The sequence below is a fragment of the Candoia aspera genome, chromosome 6, assembly GCF_035149785.1.
Source record: "Candoia aspera isolate rCanAsp1 chromosome 6, rCanAsp1.hap2, whole genome shotgun sequence".
Taxonomy (NCBI): Eukaryota; Metazoa; Chordata; class Lepidosauria; order Squamata; family Boidae; genus Candoia; species Candoia aspera.
Genome location: NC_086158.1, coordinates 43,134,624 through 43,156,346, shown reverse-complemented (window position 1 = coordinate 43,156,346; position 21,723 = coordinate 43,134,624). Strand labels below are relative to the sequence as shown.

At 39.1% G+C, this 21,723-nt stretch overlaps 1 protein-coding gene across 1 annotated transcript in view; it reads right to left on the bottom strand.

The window, feature by feature from the left end:
- Positions 1-8,093: 8,093 nt before the first annotated feature.
- KIF1A (kinesin family member 1A) overlaps positions 8,094-21,723 on the bottom strand; it is a 115,264-nt gene continuing 101,634 nt past the window's right edge. Inside the window, exons 39-49 of the mRNA XM_063306893.1 lie at positions 18,650-18,764; positions 18,076-18,209; positions 17,711-17,772; positions 16,992-17,137; positions 15,911-16,123; positions 14,987-15,064; positions 14,327-14,451; positions 14,052-14,198; positions 12,153-12,345; positions 8,967-9,085; positions 8,094-8,154 (exon numbers count right to left, since the gene is read on the bottom strand). Of these exons, the coding sequence (XP_063162963.1) occupies positions 8,112-8,154; positions 8,967-9,085; positions 12,153-12,345; positions 14,052-14,198; positions 14,327-14,451; positions 14,987-15,064; positions 15,911-16,123; positions 16,992-17,137; positions 17,711-17,772; positions 18,076-18,209; positions 18,650-18,764 (1,375 nt within the window). The 3' untranslated portion in view covers positions 8,094-8,111. The remainder of the gene's footprint in view (positions 8,155-8,966; positions 9,086-12,152; positions 12,346-14,051; positions 14,199-14,326; positions 14,452-14,986; positions 15,065-15,910; positions 16,124-16,991; positions 17,138-17,710; positions 17,773-18,075; positions 18,210-18,649; positions 18,765-21,723) is intronic.

Here is a 21,723-nt window from a genome sequence, read left to right as displayed (position 1 = left end):
ACTCATTCATTCACAAAATTTATATATCTCCCCCAATCTAACAACAGTTTCTAAAGTTTTTAACAAATAATACAATCACATTTTTAACACAAATATTGGTTTGGTGAAAATTTCAGGCTTCTTAATTGCTTCCTAATTTTCTTTGCACTGTGATGCATTTCAGAGCTTATTAGCTGTTTTTGAAATAAATACTAAAATGTAGAGTATTATTACTTTTGAAAATAATTAGAAGGTGAGACAATTGCACAGCTGGACTGAATATAACAACAGATAAAATGACTTCCTTGTATTTCCTTAACAGCAGGGCCTGTTGGCATACCCACTGTCTCTTAGTTGGGGAGATAGGAATTGTAGTCTGACACATCTGGAAGGCACCACGTGTGGCCTGTGGGCAATTTTGCACCATGTGCTGAGTTTTACTTAATTACATCAAAGTGCCATGACATCTGCTGCAGGAAGTAATTTGCTGGTTGTACCCCTACCAAGGAGGGACGCGGTGGCGCTGCGGGTTAAACCGCTGAGCTGTCGATCGGAAGGTCGGCGGTTCGAAACCGCGCGGCGGGGTGAGCTCCCGTTGTTAATCCCAGCTCCTGCTCACCTAGCAGTTCGAAAACATGCAAATGTGAGTAGATCAATAGGTACCGCTTCGGCGGGAAGGTAACGGCGTTCCGAGTCGTCATGCTGGCCACATGACCCGGAAGTGTCTATGACAACGCCGGCTCCAAGGCTTAGAAACGGAGATGAGCACCGCCCCCTAGAGTCGGATTCGACTGGACTTTACGTCAAGGGAAACCTTTACCTTTACCTTTACCCCTACCAAACCGATACCCAAACCATTTTTGCCCATGCTGGCTAACCAGCATTTTTCTGTGCACAATGCACCTAGTTGGAATAGATTCTCCTGCTGAATTATAGAAGGCTAACCTTTCCTGTAAAACCCTATCGTTTTACAGGAAAAAATCCTGCATGGCTGCAGATGGAAACAGAAAAAGCTTGCAGAAATGCTGCTGCAGGGATGGATGTTTGCGGTTGCTTCTGCTGCTACGTAGAAGTGAGGGCTGGAAAGGAAGAATTAACCATCAAACTAAATTCAAATGATATATAGAGGTCTAATTAATTAATAATTGATTCAGATTATATCAATTTGGAGAGACTTAGCCACAATCTGGACTATTCCTTTGGACAGCATATTAAGTCAAACCATAGTATGTTCTACTGTGCCATTTGAACACACACATTATTGGCCATCTCACAAATTTGTCCCATATGAATTGAGGGGATTATTTTACAGCACATATTTGTTTATTTCTAGCTACTTCTAGCATTCAAATAATCTTTATAGTATAACAACATTTGATTAAGAAAACAGTCAAGAATACACTGTCTAGTATTTGCATAAATGCCACATTTATTTCTTTAATTGAACAGTGTCTGAAGTGTACACAAACAGTTTAAGACCCTAATTTCCAACACTCATAATTTAAGACATCAAGAAAACTAGACTCATTACTTCAGTATTGTTATTTATACAGTGGTAAAGGGTGTGCCCACAGCAATCACATATATACAAAGCAAGAGAAATGGTCTCCCAGCATTTGGAGATGACATCACAGGAAGAACTCATGTGGACAAACTAGATAATGGAAGCACAGGCAAAATAATAAGAAAAAAAGTAACCATAACCTCAGTTTTTATACAGTAAGATCTTGATTCTGAATCTCAGCTCATGAACGATAGAAATCCTTCATATATGCAATTGAATACATGACAGAAAAAGAGACAGTAATAGCATATTAAACAGTTAAATGTCTTGTGTTATAGCCGCAGGTTACCACAGAGGTATGCAATTTCCTTACAGTAGTTTTGCTATTCTTGGCTAATTATGCTCCTTTCATGTCTTTTCTGTTGCTTTATGGTAATATTCAAGTTTATCATGCTGGATTAATATCTATTGGAGGGTGATAGAAAGAACATCTGCATGGGATAAATTCCTCCATTAATTGAGAGAGAGAGAGAGAAACTGAAGAAACAGAAGAACCATGCCACTTCCAGTAAAAAAACAAACATTGATCTCTAACCTGTATATTTTATGGAAGTGTGTGAGTTGGTCTGATGCCATAGTTTTGTTTTATTACATCATATTATAATAACTAACTTCCCTCTTGAGATTGCCATCCAGGCTGTGGTAGTATGAGAAAGAGCAGAGTTGAAAGTCTACCCTGTTGCATTTCATACAGAATTCAAGAGGATTCCTGTTTACAAGGCTCCCAAAATAAGATTGTAGTGGGGGAAAAGTGAAAAAGCATTTTCTCCAACAAAGGCCTTGTTGTTACTGAAACTAAGCAGTTTGCAAAAACAGTTTAAAAATTTACATCTCAAACAAAGTCAAAAGAATTACAATAAATCAATAGAGATTCATCCATTTCAGCTGAAGTTTCGATAGTATTTGTTAGCAGCTTGATTTTTCAGCAATGAATGAAGCAGCAACCTCAGTAATACAGGAGCCAAGAAAAATGATGTGCTGGTGGATTAGGTCTCTACTACCCTAAAGTTTTAAATAGAAATCATTTGAGGATATCCATTCCAGCAGGAAGCTGCATCTTGTTGGACATACAATCAATTAGTTGAGATCACAATTCTCCCAACTCATTTCTATTCATTATTTTTACATTCTGATCAAAATATTTCTGCTGATCTAAGGGCTCTGGGTCAAGCCTTTGATCTCTAACTCAAGACTCTCATGTTGTCTGCAGGTTTGCTGGCCCCAGAAACATGAAATACTGCATGAGACCAAGCATTAACCCAACCATCATACCATGGAGGGACATGCTCTTAAGGTTGGCTGACCTAAGGCATGTCCCACTATCAATCTACCCCATCCCATTCCACAATCCTCCCAAACATTTTTTCTTTTTTTTCATTTCCAGTGCAGGTGGTAATACATATTTATTGATTGCTTAATTTGAACAGATACTGTAAATGTATACAAGCAAGAATACTGACATAGCTTCTTCATTCATTGTTGTTGTAATGAAATATCTGACAAATTTCAGATTTGTACAAGGAACTAAAAGACATTTCAATTATCTGATTTTGTCTGAATAATACGAATATCATTCTAACCTTTTTGGGTTTTTTGCATCTCATGAACTATGCTGGCTGGGAATAATAAGGGCTCTATGGTCCAACATACATGGAGGGTGCCATTTATGGAAGTCTTGATACAGATCTAGGATGATTTATAGTGCCAGAAAGATCAGTGTTTTTCATGTAAGCTATAAGCTGAAGCGCAGTGGACTTTCCATATTGAAATGACCAATTTTTCTATAATGAGAGCCTAATGTATTCCATCCACTGATAACTATATCTATCTGTCTGCGGGTTAAACCGCTGAGCTGTCGATCGGAAGGTCGGCGGTTCGAAACCGCGCGGCGGGGTGAGCTCCCGTTGCTCGTCCCAGCTCCTGCACACCAAGCAGTTCGAAAACATGCAAATGTGAGTAGATTAATTGGTACCGCTTCGGCGGGAAGGTAACGGCGTTCCATGAGTCATGCTGGCCACATGACCCAGAAGTGTCCTATGGACAACGCCGGCTCCAAGGCTTTGAAACGGAGATGAGCACCGCCCCCTAGAGTCGGACACGACTGGACTTTACGTCAAGGGAAACCTTTACCTTTACCTTTAATGTATTCCATCCACTGATAACTATATCTATCTGTCTACCTATCTATCTTATTTATCTATCATCATCAACAACAACATCTCTGGATCAGAATATGGGGTTATTTTAAAAAATTCCAATTATTCACTGCAATAATGCTCTGATGCAACTATTTAAATATACAACAAAGTACACTGAATCTTCTAGTTAATAGCTAATCTATGTGTTGTAGATTTTAATGAAAATTGCTTTGAGGGGGAAAAAGGCTCTCAAAGCTTCCTTTAAGAGGTAGCTGCGAATTGGATAACCAGGAGCAGAGTTGCTCTTGATCAGTGGTTCCCAGTCTGTAGCCTAGGGAATGTTAGGGATCTGTGAGGGTGATACTTGGCATGGATACCAAAATAAAAATTCTACAAACATAATAACAAAAAGTTCATGAGATCACCAAATTTTACCAAATTTTGGGCATATTTGCCCCGAATTTCACAGTATGATTTCAGGCATTTTTTATTTTTTAAAAAATATTTAATTTTGAGGTTTTCTGGATGCTATAGCAGTCATGTCTTCTGGTGCCAATGGGCATTACAGTGGTAATCTTTAGCTTATGTGGTGCTCCCCAAAACCTTTGCTGATAATGTAGTATTTGTGTAAACAAAAACTTTGGGAACTACGGCTTAAAATCAAACATAGGCATTGATCTGCCTTGGATTTCTTTTTTTTTTAAGAACAACTAAATGATTTACAAGGGTTAAATGACAAAACTCTTTGGGAAAAGGAACTGCATTGTAAGACATGAAATGGCCCTGCAGTGGGAAATTCATGGCAAGGAACACAGAAATGAAAGGCACTCCCAAATGTCATTCTCCTACCTCATTGACAAATCTTCCTAACTGTCCTAATTTGGACAGTTTTTCCAGCCAGCACAGCTTCAAAGAGATCTTACTGCTTATCGATTCCTTTCCCCAAAGTGGGATTTTCTTCAGTAAGAAAAAAGGCAGAAGCACTACTAGGAGTTACTGGAGGATGACTTTGTGGTGTTAATTCCTCATTAAATGTGAGTAAATGAGACATACACAATTTCACTGTAAACACATTGTCTGGAAGCAGCTTCAGGCTGGAAAGCTGAAATGAATAAAGTTGCCTACCAAGGCTGTTTTTAGAAAATGATTATAATTCTTTGCTATTTTGCAAACACACAGTAAATAATGATTAAAGTAAGTAAAAGTGTCACAACAATCTCCTACATTTTCATACTGAATGGGGAGTAAAAATACCTTTCTTGTGCATTTAAATCAAGGTAGCACATTCTGAAAACATTCTGGCCAAACACTTGCCCCAACCTATTAGTGTTTGACTGATTAAAATTAAAAACTAATGCTAAGAATAATTCTTAAAAGAGCAAGACAAGCATATACAGTTTGTTAGGTGACAAGGATGGGAACCTGGATTCCTCATCAGTTTGCTGAACTACAGCTTCCAGTGTCTTTCATCATCATCTATGCTGCTTCTGGCTACTGGTACCTGTAGTTCAGCAATGTCTGGAGGGGTCCACATGATTCTCATTCCTGATCCCAACCCAGTAAGAGATTAGATCTACTATGCTTTGTCCTTTAGATGTTTAAGAATTGAGTTTCTTGAAGGAAAGAAATGACATTCTGAGAGAGCTAATCAGAAGGAAATATGTAGAAAATCTCACAATTAAATGTAGTGACTGGGTTCATACACTGTGTTAAGTCATGGTTTACTGGATAAAGCACAGTTAACTAATTTTATACAACATACTAAATTATAAAACATGATTAATGATCCACATTTGCTGGATTCACACAACAATCTAAGCTAAAAACAAGCAATTGGCTTGGTATGTTGTGTGAACCCAGCTAATACCTTCCAGCCAAAGACTACAGCATTGTAAAAGGATTCTGGAGTTTTCCTCTAGTGTAGCAGGGTTATTTTGGTCACCATTCCTGCTGAGACCTGATGTTTATGTACACCTGGGACAGTTTTACCAATCCACTGAATCTATGCAGAAGGGATTCTGATATTCTTGCCTTTATATTCACACATCTCCTTACATCACATGCACATGAAATTCAAACAGTATATCACTAAACAGACTCTCATCTGGGCATCACACAGAGGACCAATAGATGCAACAAAAAAGTGGGAGATTTGAAAAGAATGAAACCAAAGTGTAGCCATGCTGTGCAAATCAAGATTCACTATTAGTGAAATATGCCACATTCCTAGGAACATATATAAGAAGGGCTGGGGATCTTTAGAGGTCTGCCAAAGGTTGGCTTTACATAGATACCCATTTTTTAAAAAAACACTAAAAACAAGAACTCTGAGATAAAACACAGACCTTTGCTTTTAAGATTACTCTAAAAATTTGATAAAAATGAAAATATCTTCTTCAACTACTTAGTGGTAGGGATTTATTTATTTTTCAGTGTCTATGCTTTGGTCAGCTTCATTTTCCAATTGGTCCATTCCACTTGGAATTCTAACACTTGAAAAAGAAAAAAAAAGATAACTACATTTAATATTTTGAAGGAGATTTTTAACAGCATCACTTCCTACAGTGACAGAAAGAAAGGCATATTCTTTCCTGTGTAAAGATCCCTTTCATCTTTGCTACATTCCCACTGCATATTCTAAATCTACTTTTCTCAGAAAAGAAAACAACAAACTATCTTTTTCAGACAATGTTTTAAGTGCAACCAACATACAGTAGTTTCTTCTTTGCTGTGGGAAGACTAGACACCATCTCTTGAGATTGCGCTTCCACTGTGCAGACATAGGACTTGGATTTTCCCCATCACTGGGAATATTTAGATGTGAAATATTTGATATGCCCAATATCAAATAGCTCTATTGGGCCATAATTAAATATAATCTATGACATCGATAATGACAAGCATTCCAACTTCTCCTTGTCTTGCTAACTTCCTTTCATCTGGTGTCTTCTAGACAGGTAGAGTTACAGTGCCCATGCTGACAGGGAAGTCTGGCACCTACAGGCCTAATTCAGTCAGAGGGCACAAGGGTAGGGAAAACTGTTCCATGCCATGAATATTTGGCAGCAGTGAAAGGATTAAGCAGCCCTCTCATGAGCATTTTCTTTTTAGGAACAGCACATGTTCAGTGGCTGCTGCTCACCCTTATCGATATAAGACAGAAGGTCTGTGCTTGCTCTACTTCCCTCTTCATGGGCGCCTTTTTAATTAATAAAAAGCAACATGTGGAAGCTACTTCTGGGAGCAAAATAATACTTGGGAGGGGTTGCTTAAACGTTTCACTCACAAATTATTCTGCTCAGAATATGTGGTGCTGGCTACCAGCTTGGCTGGCTTCAAAAAAGGGTTGGACCAATTCACGGAAGTCCTGGGGATCAGTGGCTATTAGCCTTGATGGCAGCCCCTGAAGGTCATCTGCTGGGAGACTAGTGGGCTTCCTTGGGCAGTTGGTTGGCCACTGAGAGAACGGCCTGCTGGACTAGATTGGCTAGGGGTCCAATCCAGCAGGGCACTGCTTCAGTTCTTATGGGTATTTCTAGTTTCTTTTTATCCAGCAGGGAAAAATGTAAGCCACCCTACAAGAAAAAGCAGCAGGAAGGAAAAAAAAATCTGTGCTTCCTCTATGTTCTGGTGCTGTTCCTTTGCCTTCAGTCACACCATTTGTTTAAAAAAAAATGTTTGTGTATTGGAGGAGGGGGGTGAGGAGGGAGAATGTTGTTAATTAAATTAACATGGAAAGGAATATCCAGACAACAAATGCAGGTTGAAAAGAAAATAAAGGTAGCCACATCAAACAGCAGCAGATGGATTCTTCTTGCATCACCACTCTGGCTCCCTTGGGCAACTTTTCCTTTACCAAAAATGCAATCCAGCATCATGAATATGCATAACTTAGGGGAGACCCCAAAACACATGATTAACAGAATGCATATTATTTTCAGTGAAGTAAATAGAAATAAATACTTTATAAATATAATCTCATACTACTTCTCTATCAAGTAATTTGTAAAATGTCAACAATAAGTTATGAATTAGCAGCGCATAATTCTATCACTTTTATCTCTTTAAATAGCATTAACTTTCACTCTTTTGCAAATTCCTATCTCTTTAAATTAAACAATTGATTTAAAAATTTAAAAAAAAACGTAGAAGGAAAGAAAAAAGCTCTTGCATGGTTAGTAGTCATAAGCCACCCAATAAAGAGAAGAGTGGAAGATCACGTGTGCAAGAATTCCAGGGAATACCACCCTTTTAAAATTATACAAGGGAAATTAGTTTGCCCAATGAAGCTGTAACTCATGATGGATCACTCTGTGGCACAGGCATCTGTGGAGATGAATGACAGGAAAAATCCAAATTTAAGATGGGGATCTTCCAACAGCACCCATTATTTCCCTTTTCTGTTTTTTGAGGTGGGCAGCTCTTTTAAGTTAAATTCTTGTCTGGGCTGTTCTTCGTCTAGACAGTTTGGATCTGTTGGAGAAGCCAAGACAGGAAAAATGTAAAGGCTTCAGAAAAAATAATCAAGCAAAGGAGGAACTACTCTTCAGACTTCCAGCCACTACAGGTAACTCAACTGAATCAGAGGTTATGCATCTGAAACTGTACCTAGTACTAAAGGAAACAGCATTATAGGTGGTCCTCGCTTAACGACCATTCATTTAGCAACTGTGGAGTTACGACAGCACCAAAAAAACCCAACTTATAATTGCTCCTCACACTTATGACGTTGCAGTGTCCCTGCAGTCACATGATCACGATTCGGGCGCTTGGAACCATCGCACATTTATGACAGTTGCAGTGTACTGTGGTCACGTGATTGCCATTTTCAACCTTCCTGGCTGGCTTCAGATAAGCAAAATCAATAGGGAACTGCATGATTCGCTTAATTTATTATTTATTATTCAAATTTAATTACCGCCCATCTCCCCCAAAAGAGCATGATTCGCTTAATGACTGCATCACTTAGTGACATAAATTCCAGTCTCAGTTGCAGTCATTAAGCAAGGGCTACCTGAACTTTTCTTTTAGAAGAGCCTTTTCCAATTGGTTCTTTCCAAAATTTTAAGCCAGCTATCCAACAGGTCTAATGAGGCTTGTCCAAGACAACTTAAGGCAGTGTTTCTCAACCTTGGCGAGTTTAAAATGGGTGGACTTCAACTTTCAGAATTCTCCAGCCAGGTGTTGAAGTCTACCCATTTTAAACTCGCCAAGATTGAAAAAAATACTGTCTTAAGGAAACCAGATTGGAAAGCCATTCTAAAGAGGGTTAGTGATTCAAATACCTTATCGATCCAGCCAGGAGAGGGTTGAACGCATACAGCCAGTCATGCATGTCCTTATCATTGCTTGCTTGCAGCAGAATTCCACGATGTTCAGTGCACACTGCAAAAGTGTTAGGGGTCTAAAACAAGTAAGAAGTTGCAAGTTAGACTCATTGATAGAAGAACAGGATGACTGCAGTATATAATGACTGCAACTATAATGACTACAGATCACAGGAGTCAAGTCTTGTGATCCCAGAACCTATGTTTTGCTTACATACAGTCTCAACAATTCACACTGCAACAGTCCTGGTTCTGAAATATTTGCTGCACATGCTATTTCGCTAATATGGGACTTGCAACCTACATTAACCAGAATGGGTTTGGTTCTTTGTTCTCATCCTCAAAACTCCATTCATCAAACTATTTATTACCATCACTTTGACAGTATGTTTATCTGACAGTCTGAAGAATCATCTTGACCACACTGATTTTCTGCCTTAAATCTGGTTCCTATTTACACTGATGCCATAACAGCATTGCTGTTGTATGTCCTAGAAAAGGAAAGTGAAGTAAATAAAGCACCAGTGGACAGCTTCCAGGGAAGAAATGGCAGAACCTAAGACGGCTCCGCGAAAAACGAAGCAGATGACCGTGGTGGAGTGAAGAGCAGGTAAGTAGACCAGCTCTTCGTAATTCCTCTCCAGACAGGGAGAGGACTTGAGATCACCCACAAGTGCTCCAGACAGCTGCTCCTCACAAGAAGACCACAAGAGAGCAGTCTGGTTGCTGGTGGGTTTAGAGCTCTGGGAGATGAGGGAATAGCCATCTTGCTCAAACCGTGGTCACCACCTTTGAAAGACACTAAGTTCTCATACTTCTAATCACTTTTGGAAATTATTTGTTAACAGCTTTTCAGCTATTAGGAACCTCTGGATCAACAGGTTTTATAGCTCTGGGTAAGTTTCCTTCAATTCTTAGCAAAAGAAGTTTTAACTACAAGTTTAAGAACTTAATGTTGGGGGTGGGGAAATAAACAGCAAAAGGGTGGTTAAAACTTTGATTTTAGAAAGTTACAAATGGACTAAGAGTCCAGATAATTTTGAAATAAGATTTTGGAATTAATTATAAAGAATCCTTCCTGTGGGAAAATGCTTTTGTTTTGATTTTTTTTAAAGAATAAGATAAGACTTTAAAAATTGGACATTAGAGGGAACTAGAGGGAACTAACTATTACAATTAAAGGAGAAGAACATTCAAACTTGACCGACAATTACAGAATGAAGCAAAATATTCTAACGCTGGATATATTATATTGAAGGATATTTTTGAACAATGGAGCCAGAAGTTAATTTTACAAGTGTCTGCCTCTATAGATAAAATGTGTTTAAAAGATGTTATGGAAGAGGAGCAAGTTCTACTTGACAAGATTGAGACTGACTTGAAAATGAATTTAAAAATGACAGGCTACAAGAATGACATGCAAAAAGATGTTATACTGGACATACAAAAGAAACTGGCTGATGTCTTAATACTTAAAAGGGATATACAAAGAATATTTGTATATCCCTTTTAGGGATACACAAACTAAGAGAGTGACCTGGGTAATTTTCCTATACTGGATTTACAAAAGAGCTTGTTAAAGTTTTGAAGAATTCTGTGAGAAGAGACAAAGAAAAAAATAAAAAGAAATCAAGTTCTACAACATTATTTGAAGGGACTAAAGATGTTAGAAGTAAAAGGAAGGAATGCAAAGTTGGTTTATTTGAGCAAGGTAAAATAGATATGTTGTTATCTCTGGTAACCCTTATGGACTTTTGCTAACATCAGGACTGAAATGATGAGTCTTTAAGGATTTGTTTATAGATAAGAGATGGGATATGGGAAGAAGGAATCATTTATTGCATTTTAAGAGAAGGCAATAAGTTACGAAAATTGTTTAAACTTGTTGTGATGAAGGTGGAAAATCACTTTTATATGTTTCTTTTCTTTTTCTTTACTATATTATTTTTTCTTTCTTTACTATTTCTCTTTATTTTTTCTCTTTTTTTTTCTTTTCTGTACCTTCTACTTTTTCTTTTTATTCTTTTCTTTTTTTAGTTTGTATTAGGTTTTACTGCTGTAATTATAATCTTTAAAAACGTTACTATTAAAAGAAAGCAAGCACCAATGGGCCTTGGAGGGAGAAGATTCATATCAATCATATTTAAGTTTATACAAAGGACATGTCAGATCTGATAGCAGAATATATTTTTGGCTTTGGCACAGAGTGCCATTACTGCAAAATGTGGCACTTCTATATACTGTATGTTGAATGTGGCCTCCAAGCATACTTAGAACAGAGTCAAAATATAATACTGTGTGCATAGAATGGCAGAGCCTGAAATTATCAGAGCAGTGGGGAACTAACAGATAGGCTAGATAGGACTTATTCGGAAACAATCGTGCTGATATATCATCCTGAGCAAGACCTGCAAATGGGAGGAAAATGACAGGCCCCTCCTCTGTCGTGGCCTACGAGTATTTTAAATGTAAATAGGAACAAAATTTAAGGCAGAAACTGGATGTGGACCTACAGACAGGATGATTCTGATTTGCATTCTGGCCTTTAACTGAAGTCTCTGTTTCTCTTTATAGAACTTGTTCCAGCGAGCCAACCATGGCTTTGATAAAGATCTTTTTTTAAAGAAAAGGCAAGGGGATTCATTGTTACTGGCTGTGCATGTGGAGGGGGACCCTATCCAAACTATGATTTGATATTTAGGGTGATTGGATAGACTGATATTTCAAGTTTAGTGCATTAAAACTAATTTGTTGTTAAAATATGATCCAAAGAATTATTTCTGTATTTACTGGGCCACTGACTTCAATGGATAAAAAACAACAGAGAAAAAATTACATGGACTCACTACAGTGAAAAGAAGAGAACCCAAATGAATATTCTATCCCCAGGATTCTCACATTGTGCTTGCACCGCATGCCCTTTACTCACGCATGTGTGAAGCGTTGTTTACTCAGCAGTTTCTGAGTTCATACAATACATTGAACCATTAACTGACTAGATGGGCTGAATTCACCCAATACACTAAACTAAAATTTAGTTGGCTTGTTTATGATCCAATGTGCTGTGTGAATACTGCCTCAGAATCTTTAAAAGGCCATAGCATTTGTTGCGGGCATACTTATTTTAACCAAATTTGCTCTTACTTTTAGCATTGCCTGCTGGTCTTCACTGTATTCCACCTGAGCTGATGAGAGATTGAGGACTGCTCTCTCCACAGAATCTTTGTCGCTGTTGTAGATGTAGACATAGGGGCGTCTCACAACCACATAGCGCTTCACCCATCCATTTGTATGGGGTTCCAGAAAGTGTAGGTAGCCTTTTCTGGAGACAATGGGGCTGCAGAGGAGACACATTGGCATCCTACTTAGTAATTACACACAAACTGCACAGTGTGTGCTTAATAATCAACCGTGTGGAACAGCTTTGTGGTCACCGGCACATCTGGAAGACTGGCTTATTATGAGTGCCCTTGGTTTCTTCTTCATGCAACTATCCCTACTATGCAGTAAGGTTACAAGCAAAGTAACGCTTCTACTATTTTGGGCTAAACACTTCAATGTTATACCAGAGAAAATGTCTACTTCAGGCAATAGTTGAATATGGTTATGGATTGATTTTCTTAAAAGGAGAAGAATTTAAATCAGTGTTCAAATTATAGGAAATGAAGGATGTGCACTTGTCCTTCCCCAACACACACACATATTTAGCAACCTCTTGTCTCTTATGGACCTCTAAAAGCAAAAGCTAAGTGGGCTGGAACAAAATATAAGTCTGGGCACTCCTGAGTTAAATGTAATTAAATATTACATTAAATAAATTTCCTGAAGATAAGGGACAGTCCAAGATCAGTTTAGTTTTTACTCAAGGTCAGATAATCTTGCTCCCATTCTGTCTATGTGAGCTGATAACAGATTTTCTTTCAGAAATACCTTCACTACTACTTCTGACAACAGGAATGGGAGAGAAGAGTAAGTGACACCATTCATTTAGTTTTGGTATTGAAACATATTACACCACAGCAGTTGCTGAAGACTGTATTTCCTGGATTCATAATATAAACTTGTTTACGGTTGTCTTCCAAACAGAATGAAATATAATATTCTCAGTTTCATCTCTAGCTCAGGTTTTCATTTAAGCCAAAAAAACCCAAGAGCGCTCTCAAACAAACTTAAATTGTCTTGCTTACTGAACTTTATGGGGAACTAGATGTTACAATGTCTTTTCATTATTTATTTTGTCTTTTTCTTTCCACACACGAAAGGAGGAAGACTCAAATAGCCATACAATGCTCTTTCACTAGTTTTCCACAATGCTTCATTCTCTAAGTTCTGTACTACACAGTACTGGCTGCAGCTGCCCTAACCTCCAGAGAAAGGTTTCTATCCTCTCTCATTCTCACCTTTTCTTCTTAATCTCCTTCCTTGCCATTGTCAAAATAGCAGCAGCTACCCTATAAAGGCAGTTTATAAAGTTATAAAGGTTATAAAAGCAGCCAGTTTGGTGTAGTGGTTATGGTGCTGGGCTAGAAACCAGGAGACTGTGAGTTCTAGTCCCACTTTAGGCATGAAAGACCAGCTAGGTGACCTTAGGCCAGTCACTCTCTCTCAGCCCAACCCACCTCACAGGGTTGTTGTTGTGAAGAAAATAGGAGGAGGAAGGAGTATTAGGTATGTTTGTCGCCTTGAGTTATTTATAAAAAAAAAATAAAGGTGGGATAAAAAGTATTTTAAAAAAGGCATTGGGGAGAGAATGGAATCCATCACACTCTTAACTGTATCTTTATCTAAAGCACAACGGTGTCTGGATAAGCCAAACTATTTTCAATTTATTGGAGAAAAAGGTAGAGTCTGCTCATTACTAACTTCAGAGGATTGCAGTATAATCCTAAAGTCTAAAAAAGTATGTTTCCCCGTCACTTATTCTTCTAAAGGGAAGAGATAGAGATGAGAAATGTATTATGAGCTCAGACCATCATAATGATTAGAATAAAACTCACAGTTTTGACCAAGTTGCTAATCATTCCACATGCCCATACTTTTTACCTGACCCGAATCTCTTGAATATCAGGAACCAACAGGCGCTGGATCTCCTTATCATCCTCGGGCCCACAAGCAGGGGATTTCTTCTTCTCTCCTTCAATTGTGAGCTCAATTTCAGGACTTTCTACTCTGGAAGGGAGCTGGAGAGTTCTGCAGAGGAAAAGCAGGTTCGTAACTTCAACTACATTTTGACCAATGGTCTTTGTTTTTCCTAGTAAAACTATGCACCTTTGATACATAAAGAAGGCTGACCTTTTTAGGCTTGCCACCTTTCTTACCTGGCTTCTGTAGTATTGTAATGGCCTTCAATCAGGGATGGACAGGTTGAGGAGGGGGTCAAAGTAGCACTACCAAGGGCTGACATGGAAGGGTCTCTCAGCAGAGTCACTGACATTTCAGACAGCTGTGTATAAAAAGAGTCCATCACTGAATTTGCTCACCTGAAAACAAATACCTCCAAATTTTGGTTGCATGCATCAGCACCTTTGCTACCATATGTTCAGGACCTTCTCAAAAACAGCCACCCTAAAGTCTAAAAATTATGTCCATTTGTCACTTACTCTTTTAAAGGGAGTACATGAAGAATGAGAGAAATGTATTATGAGCTCAGGGCATCAGAATGAAGTTGGAATAAGCCCTCTGTTCAGGGAAAATTGCAGCTTGTTCCACAACACAAAGTAGTAGTTCAGGATAAGAACATTCTCAGATGTAGTAGGACTTCATCATTTCATGGTTACCAGAATGTGGTACTTTGCTGTATATAAGTTACTCTCTTCTTTTGCCCCAAAATCAAATGTAGCCCAAGCTAAATGTAAGCCCTGTTCATACTCTGGGAGTTAATTCTGAAATGGATTAGTTGTTCACATATGGGGGCTAATAACAGCAGTAAAAAGATAAGTAGACAGTAGAAAAAAATGGAAGCACAGAATGTATTTTACCTTGCTCTCACTTGCACTGACACACACATGGCTATGGCTATACTCTCTGTTGAAAGTGTGTGTAAGAAGGCGCAAGCACTGCAAAAAGGGGGGGGGAGAAAAAGGAAAAATAAAAAAGACAGAGGTTTGATCCTGATAAGAACAGAATTAACTATAGTAGAACAAGGTCGGATAACTTTTGTTCCTATAGACAGTCTTCCTGCCTTTTTGTCTGCCTGTCCATCTATCTCTTTCCCTCCTTTCTCTCTTTCTCTCTCCAAGGGCAGCAAAGATTTGTAATGACTTCACTCAAATGTTCAGCCCTTTGAAGAACTGGGGGAAAGGGGTAAGTTTTTCTAAAAGCACAAAATAGGTATTCATAACTGATGATAAAAACTAGTGCTGCTGAAAATCGCCATTGTGTACCTGCATCGAGAAATCTACCGTTATTTTCAATGGGCCTTTAACACTGTAGTTGTGCCATGTCACCAGCCCTAATAGAAGTGGTGTGTAAATAATACCATTATAAAGTTTAGACTCTAGGTGGCACTGGATATAAATGTATCTAGGTTCAGTCAGGAGTTTTTTGTTGTCCTATTCTTGTTGTCAATAAACTATTTTTTTAGTTTCCTATCTAGTGTGTTCTCTTAGCTTTCTGGGACAGATGCTATTATGTACGTGAAAAATCTAAACTAAGAAAGAGAAAGTTAAGGCAGTGTTCTTTGCTACAAAAGCTTTCCTGCTAAGAAAGCTTATCTCTTCATTTAGAAATGGCTATTACTTTCAGAAAAAAATATTACTGGAACTTGCAGACAATAGCCACATGCCTTCAGAATGCAGGCACAGCAACACCCATCACATCTTATACTTAAAGAAAATAGGAAGCCAACCTCCCACCCCCCACCCCCCCAGTCCCAGGAGACTGGCACCTTCTGTTTCTTATACCTTGACTGCAAGTTCTTTCTGCCTCTCACTAGGAATATCCAGAGGTAAAGGCCTCCCTTCTGGGGTACCATCTGCAGAGACCGGAGATGAGACACAAGATGTGCTGCGGGAATCTGAATCTTCACTGGAGCTTGAGGACAGGGAATCTAGACCTAAGCGCTGAGTTGTCTCTAGCTTCTCACGCAGGAGCAGATAATGTCTCGTTTTCTCAACCTACAGAAAAAAACCTCTTACAGGTTTAGCTCACAAATGCATAGAGTACACAAAGAATAATCCCTATGTAAGAGACCCCATATAAATCACAACACAGGAATTGGGCAAAAATATTTTTCTTAATTCATCTCTGTTTAAGAAACTGACATATGAAGAGGTCCTCTGATATAACTGAGTGAGAAGGAACTAAAAATGTCATGAAATTGTCTAATAAACTGTTTTTGTATATCATAATAGCTGATCACATGATGCCATGTGCTTTCTCTATTATTCTGAATGCCGCAAAAACACAAAGCCTTTCCCTAAATGGATTTTAAGGCGGAGGAGGACATGGCTGCTACATGGGCAGTGGTTTCTGTTGTGTTAAAGGAATTACTCCTAAACCATTCTCCAGTGAAGCTAATGAACCTGCCTAGTCTGAAATAGATATATGTGAAAAAGGGGGGTTGGATAACCCTTCCTTGGTCTGCTTTTATAGCACTGAATAGTTAGCATTATCTGTAACAAACACTATTGTTTATGCTTCATGACAAAAGGCTGTATGTGTCACAGACCACTTCTCATTTTTATAAATCATGTAAAGAGTAGTTTAGCTGCTCAGAGTCTCTGGAAATGGAGCAACATATAAGCTGAAGAAACAAACAAAGAAGGCTAGTTTGCTGTAGACATCTTCCATTATAAGGAATGACCATGCTGGGTGGGGAATTCAGCAAGTTAGAATTCATACATCTAGAGGGCATCCAGAATGGGTAAGATGTTTTAAGTATTTTACCCTACATTCACCCACCCTCACCACCTGCCCCATTAGTTGGGCAAGGCTAAATTGATGTGAAATTGAGAGTTATTGGGCCTCAGGCTAGAGTCTTACTTCCTGTAGAAGACTTAGTTTTTCCAGTTCCCACTGATGATCCAAGATGAGACTGTCACTACGGGGTCGCCACCCAGCCAAATTCTCTTCTCCTCGTACATAGGCCACAGAGGTGTCCAGCACACGCCTTCGTCTCCTTTGCATACCTACAGAAGAAATCTTTATTCAGCATACCTGTGTCATGTTCACTGTTTCAATGTGCACTGTACATCGTAATGTTTCACATGCCATGGCGCTGACGCGTGTTTCTGTTTAGGAGGGAGCTGCTGTGAAACCTTGTACCAAGCTCTGTATCTATGTTCATTACAACGGAATGTGTTTGGGTTATGGGCTCTGTTCAAGGACTTTTCCCGCAGACCATCAGAAGCCGTTAGGAGCACCTGGGATTGTGAACTTGGGAAGATTCTACGGGGGGAGGGATCTCATTTGCACAGAGGGTTTTTAGTTTGCATTTGGCGCGCTTTAATCATTCTCAGCTTTCTTTGTGATCCTGCATACTATTCTTTAATAAATCAGATATCTTTGAATTCCTGCTCATGAGTCTGAGAGTGTTTTAGAATAGGCATTCATCACAACCTGTGATCTATAAAGCACATGCAACACATTAATATTATACTGTATATGTTATGAGAACAATTAAGTCTTGCCTTCTAATGCTTTATCCCTTTTAAATATAAGCTCAACATCTCATGGAGACCTATCATAATGTCAGACCTTACCTGGACTACCAGCATCAGCAACTCGGCAAAGGCTGAGCTCATAGACTCCAGTCACACGGTTACTGTAGCAAAAAGAGTGAAAAACAGATCAAGCTAATAGAAGATACACCATTCTTATGCATATGGTACATTCAAGGAATCATTTTACTCCACCTCATCTTTCAAGATGGAGGGGAATGAACTCTATTTTTATGTATTTTAATACTAAGCTTAAAGTTTCATATGGAGCCTAACAGCCCTGAGTTAAAACTGTGAAGGTAATATAGTTAACTTCTACTAAGATGTATATATACAGTCTCCATGTCAGTTGATCAGGAGTGTATTCTTTCCCTAATAAGATATGCTTGACTTTTGGCCTTTCTTACCTTTCTGAGGCTCGAAGGCTTCCACTTCCAAAAAGATTGCGGATTGATCGAGAAGCAGGGAGTTTGGCATCTCTGGAGTAAAAGACCATGCAAAAATCTTTGGTGACCACAGCTGGTTGCGTGCAGTTCTCCATCTGAAATGAGAGCATATTCTTAATATACAGTGAATATTTTAAAAATTTGCTCAAACCAAGCTTAAACTGGTGATTACATGTCTATGTCTGTGTAATTTTCTTGCAACCCTACATAAGTCTGTTGCTGTCTTCCTCTGAGATGTTTTGGGGGATTTTGAGTCCAGCCCACATCCTTCAAACTCATCTAGCTCCTAATCAGATCTAGCCTCAGGTAGCTTTCTCAACATCAGCCAAGGGTGGCTATCATTGGTAACAAAGTATTGAACACTATCTCAAGTTGATCTACCGTATATTCCTGGTTGCATGCATGTGGAAAAGGGTGGGCTTGGGTCATGAGGCTGTGCTTGGCATCTTACAAATTTTGACACACTGCCCCACAGATGCCAATGTTCATCTGACATTTGAACAGAGGGTATTATGAAGGTACTGATAGGTCTTGCCTCAATATAAGCAGAGAGAGTCATGTAGATTTTTTCTCTGTAAGGGGTGACACGATTCAGGAGCAAAGAGTTATGCATGGAGCTATCCCACGCTGCTTCAAACTGGTAAAATGTTCTGCAGAGAAAAAGCAAGATGCCTGGTTAAAAAAAGGCTACAAACTATTACCAAAACATTGTTAACAGCAACAAAACACAAACATGCACAAAGACACACACACACACACACACACACAGAGATCTGTCTGAATGATGTAGCCATCCTGGAGTACTCTGGCTCAAAAATAGTACCTTGTTTTGAAAGGCAAAAGTGAAAGCATCACTGGGAATTCTCAAGGAAGGCCTTAGGGCTATGAATTCTGTGATCCTTTTTTAAAAAATTTGGTCGCATATGGATAGAGATGATTTCAGCTACACAGAAAATATGAAAAAGGAGAGGGTGACAAAAAAACGGAAAGAGGAAGACAGCACTTGAAAAGGGAGTTACATAGACATGGGGCATTAAACTATAAACAGAGGATTGGAGCTGAGGGTGTATCAGATTTCTATTGATAGAAATAGCACCCATTGCTCCATACTTCTGAATAAATAGTCCTAAGCGGTTGTGAGATCTATTGCCTCATTCTTACCTTGGAATTTTTAATTTTTTTTTATTTATCAAATTTATTTGGCTGCCCATTTCACACAAGGTGGCTCTGGGTAGTGTACAATAAAACCAAAGATTTACACATATTATAAAACCAGTTAAAAAATTAAATTAATGATTAAAACCAAAATTGCAAGGGGGTTGAAATCAGAATATTATGCATGATGTAGCCACCGTGCAGGCTCCCTGCTGTCAGGGATCTCCAGGCCTGATGAAAAAAACGGGTTTTGAGGACTTTCTGGAAAGCCATAATGGGTGGGGCTAACTTCACCTCGGGGGGGATGATGTTCCAAGTGGGTGCTGCAGCAGAAAAGACTTGTCTTGTAGGTCCCATCAGATGGAATTCCTTAGCAGATGAGACCCGCAATATGCCTCTCCTGCCAGACCTGATGGGACGAGTAGATGTAGTAGGGGAGAGGTGATCCCTCAAATAACCCGGCCCCATGCCATGTAGGGCTTTAAAGGTCAAAACCAGTACCTTTAATTGGACCTGGAAGCAAACTGGTAACCAATGCAGCTCACGGAGCAGAGGTGTAACATGTGTCCTAGGGGTATATTTAACTGCCCATGCTGCTGCATTTTGCACCAGCTGAAGCTTACAGGTACTCTTCACGGGCAGCTCCACATACCGGGTTAGTCCATTCGGGAGATGACCAGGCAGGAGTAACTGTGAGCAAAGCCTCACAATCCAGGGACAGGCACAACTGGCACAGAACACCTAGTTGTGCAAGGTCCTCCTGGCCACGACTCCCACTTGCTCCTCAAGCAGGAGTTGTGAGTCCAGAAGAACCCCCAAGTTGCACACTAGGTCTGTTTGGGGCAGTGCCACCCCATCCAGTACCAAAGATGGTAAAGTCCCAGATTTGGAAGTCTCTAAAACCTGAAACCACTCAGTCTTGCCAGGGTTCAATTGAAGCCTGTTGTTCCCCATTCAGACCCCCACAGCCTCCAGGCACCAGGATGGCAGCATCGCTTAGTATGCCGGGGTGGAGAGGTACTGATGATACCTCACCCCATGGCAACGGATGATCTTCCCCAGTGGTTTCATGTAGATGTTAAACAGAAGTGGATAAAGCACCAAACCCTGAGGCACCCCACATAGTAGGAGCAGAGGGTGGGACTTCTCACTCCCAATCAACACTGACTGGTATTGGACCCGAAGGAAGGAAGAGAACCAACACAGTACAGTGCTGCCCACTCCCAACCCCTTGAGCTGATTTTTGATGGTATCAAAAGCTGCCAAGATGTCAAGAAAAGCCAGGATGGATACACTACCCCCACCCCACTCCTGCCAGCGATAATCCAAAAATGCAATTTAAGATGCCCTCTAAAAGAGAAAGTGGGCAAGAAGAAGACACTTGGATAGCAATCGAAAAAGATCCTTCCTTGAACTAGAAATAATTGGTCACCTTAAAATATTGCCTAAAGCACTCCAAGGCCACATCTCTTCAGTCAAACATATTAAAATAAATAATCTTTCTTCCATTGGAAGGAGATACTAATTTTTGGCACACATAATCAGAAAAAAGAAAAAGTGAGGATGCTCAGTGTTGCATTCAATTCCACATCTCTAGAAACATTTTCAATATTAGCTTGGCCAGAAGTTTGTTATTTCATAAAAGTGTTTTCAGCTAATTTACCATGGTTTTCTGTTTGTTTTTTGCACATAACCACAATTACCAAAATTGTGGACTATTATTCCTTTAATCCTTAATGTACAAAATACATTCTATAGATATTAGTCCAGAGGTTCTCAAACTTTGCTGTGCCATGACCCTAAAATGATAAATGAAGTTGTGCGACCCACCTATGAATAAAATTAATGATTTCATAAAATAGTGATAGAATCTTGCAATGTTATAAAAATGTTTTCACTGGAAATAAAACAATCAAACTTAAAGCCCTAATTTTTAATAAGAAGGATGAGCTTGCTTATTTTTGCATAATTCCTGAACTCTGGGTATTATGATTGAGACAGTCACTCTCATTTCTCATTCCACATTTGAATAATATCTGCTCTTCATAGCAGCCTTATACGTACAAGCCATCACATTTGTATATGAAAGTCGGAGCCCAATCAGAATATACTCCAGGCTTTCCTGCCTGTATTGCTTGGACAAGCCAACAGCTAGCTTGTTTGGGCAAAGTCCATAAGCTCCCTGCAGTGCTATGGAATATTATGCCACTTCAGAAATCAGGATTTCCATAAAGAATACAGTGCATGGCATACTAGCTGCTGTTGTCATGCTGGAACACTCAAAGGAGATAGGGGCTTCAATAATTGCAACATATGCCCAATTTTCCATCTATTCACTTTCAATAGCATTTTCAGATGTAAGGTTCTTTTCTTGTGAAACATATTTGGCTCAATTTAAATTGTTTGATATATCAGAGACCATTTCAGAAATTATTTTCCAAACATGATAAAAAA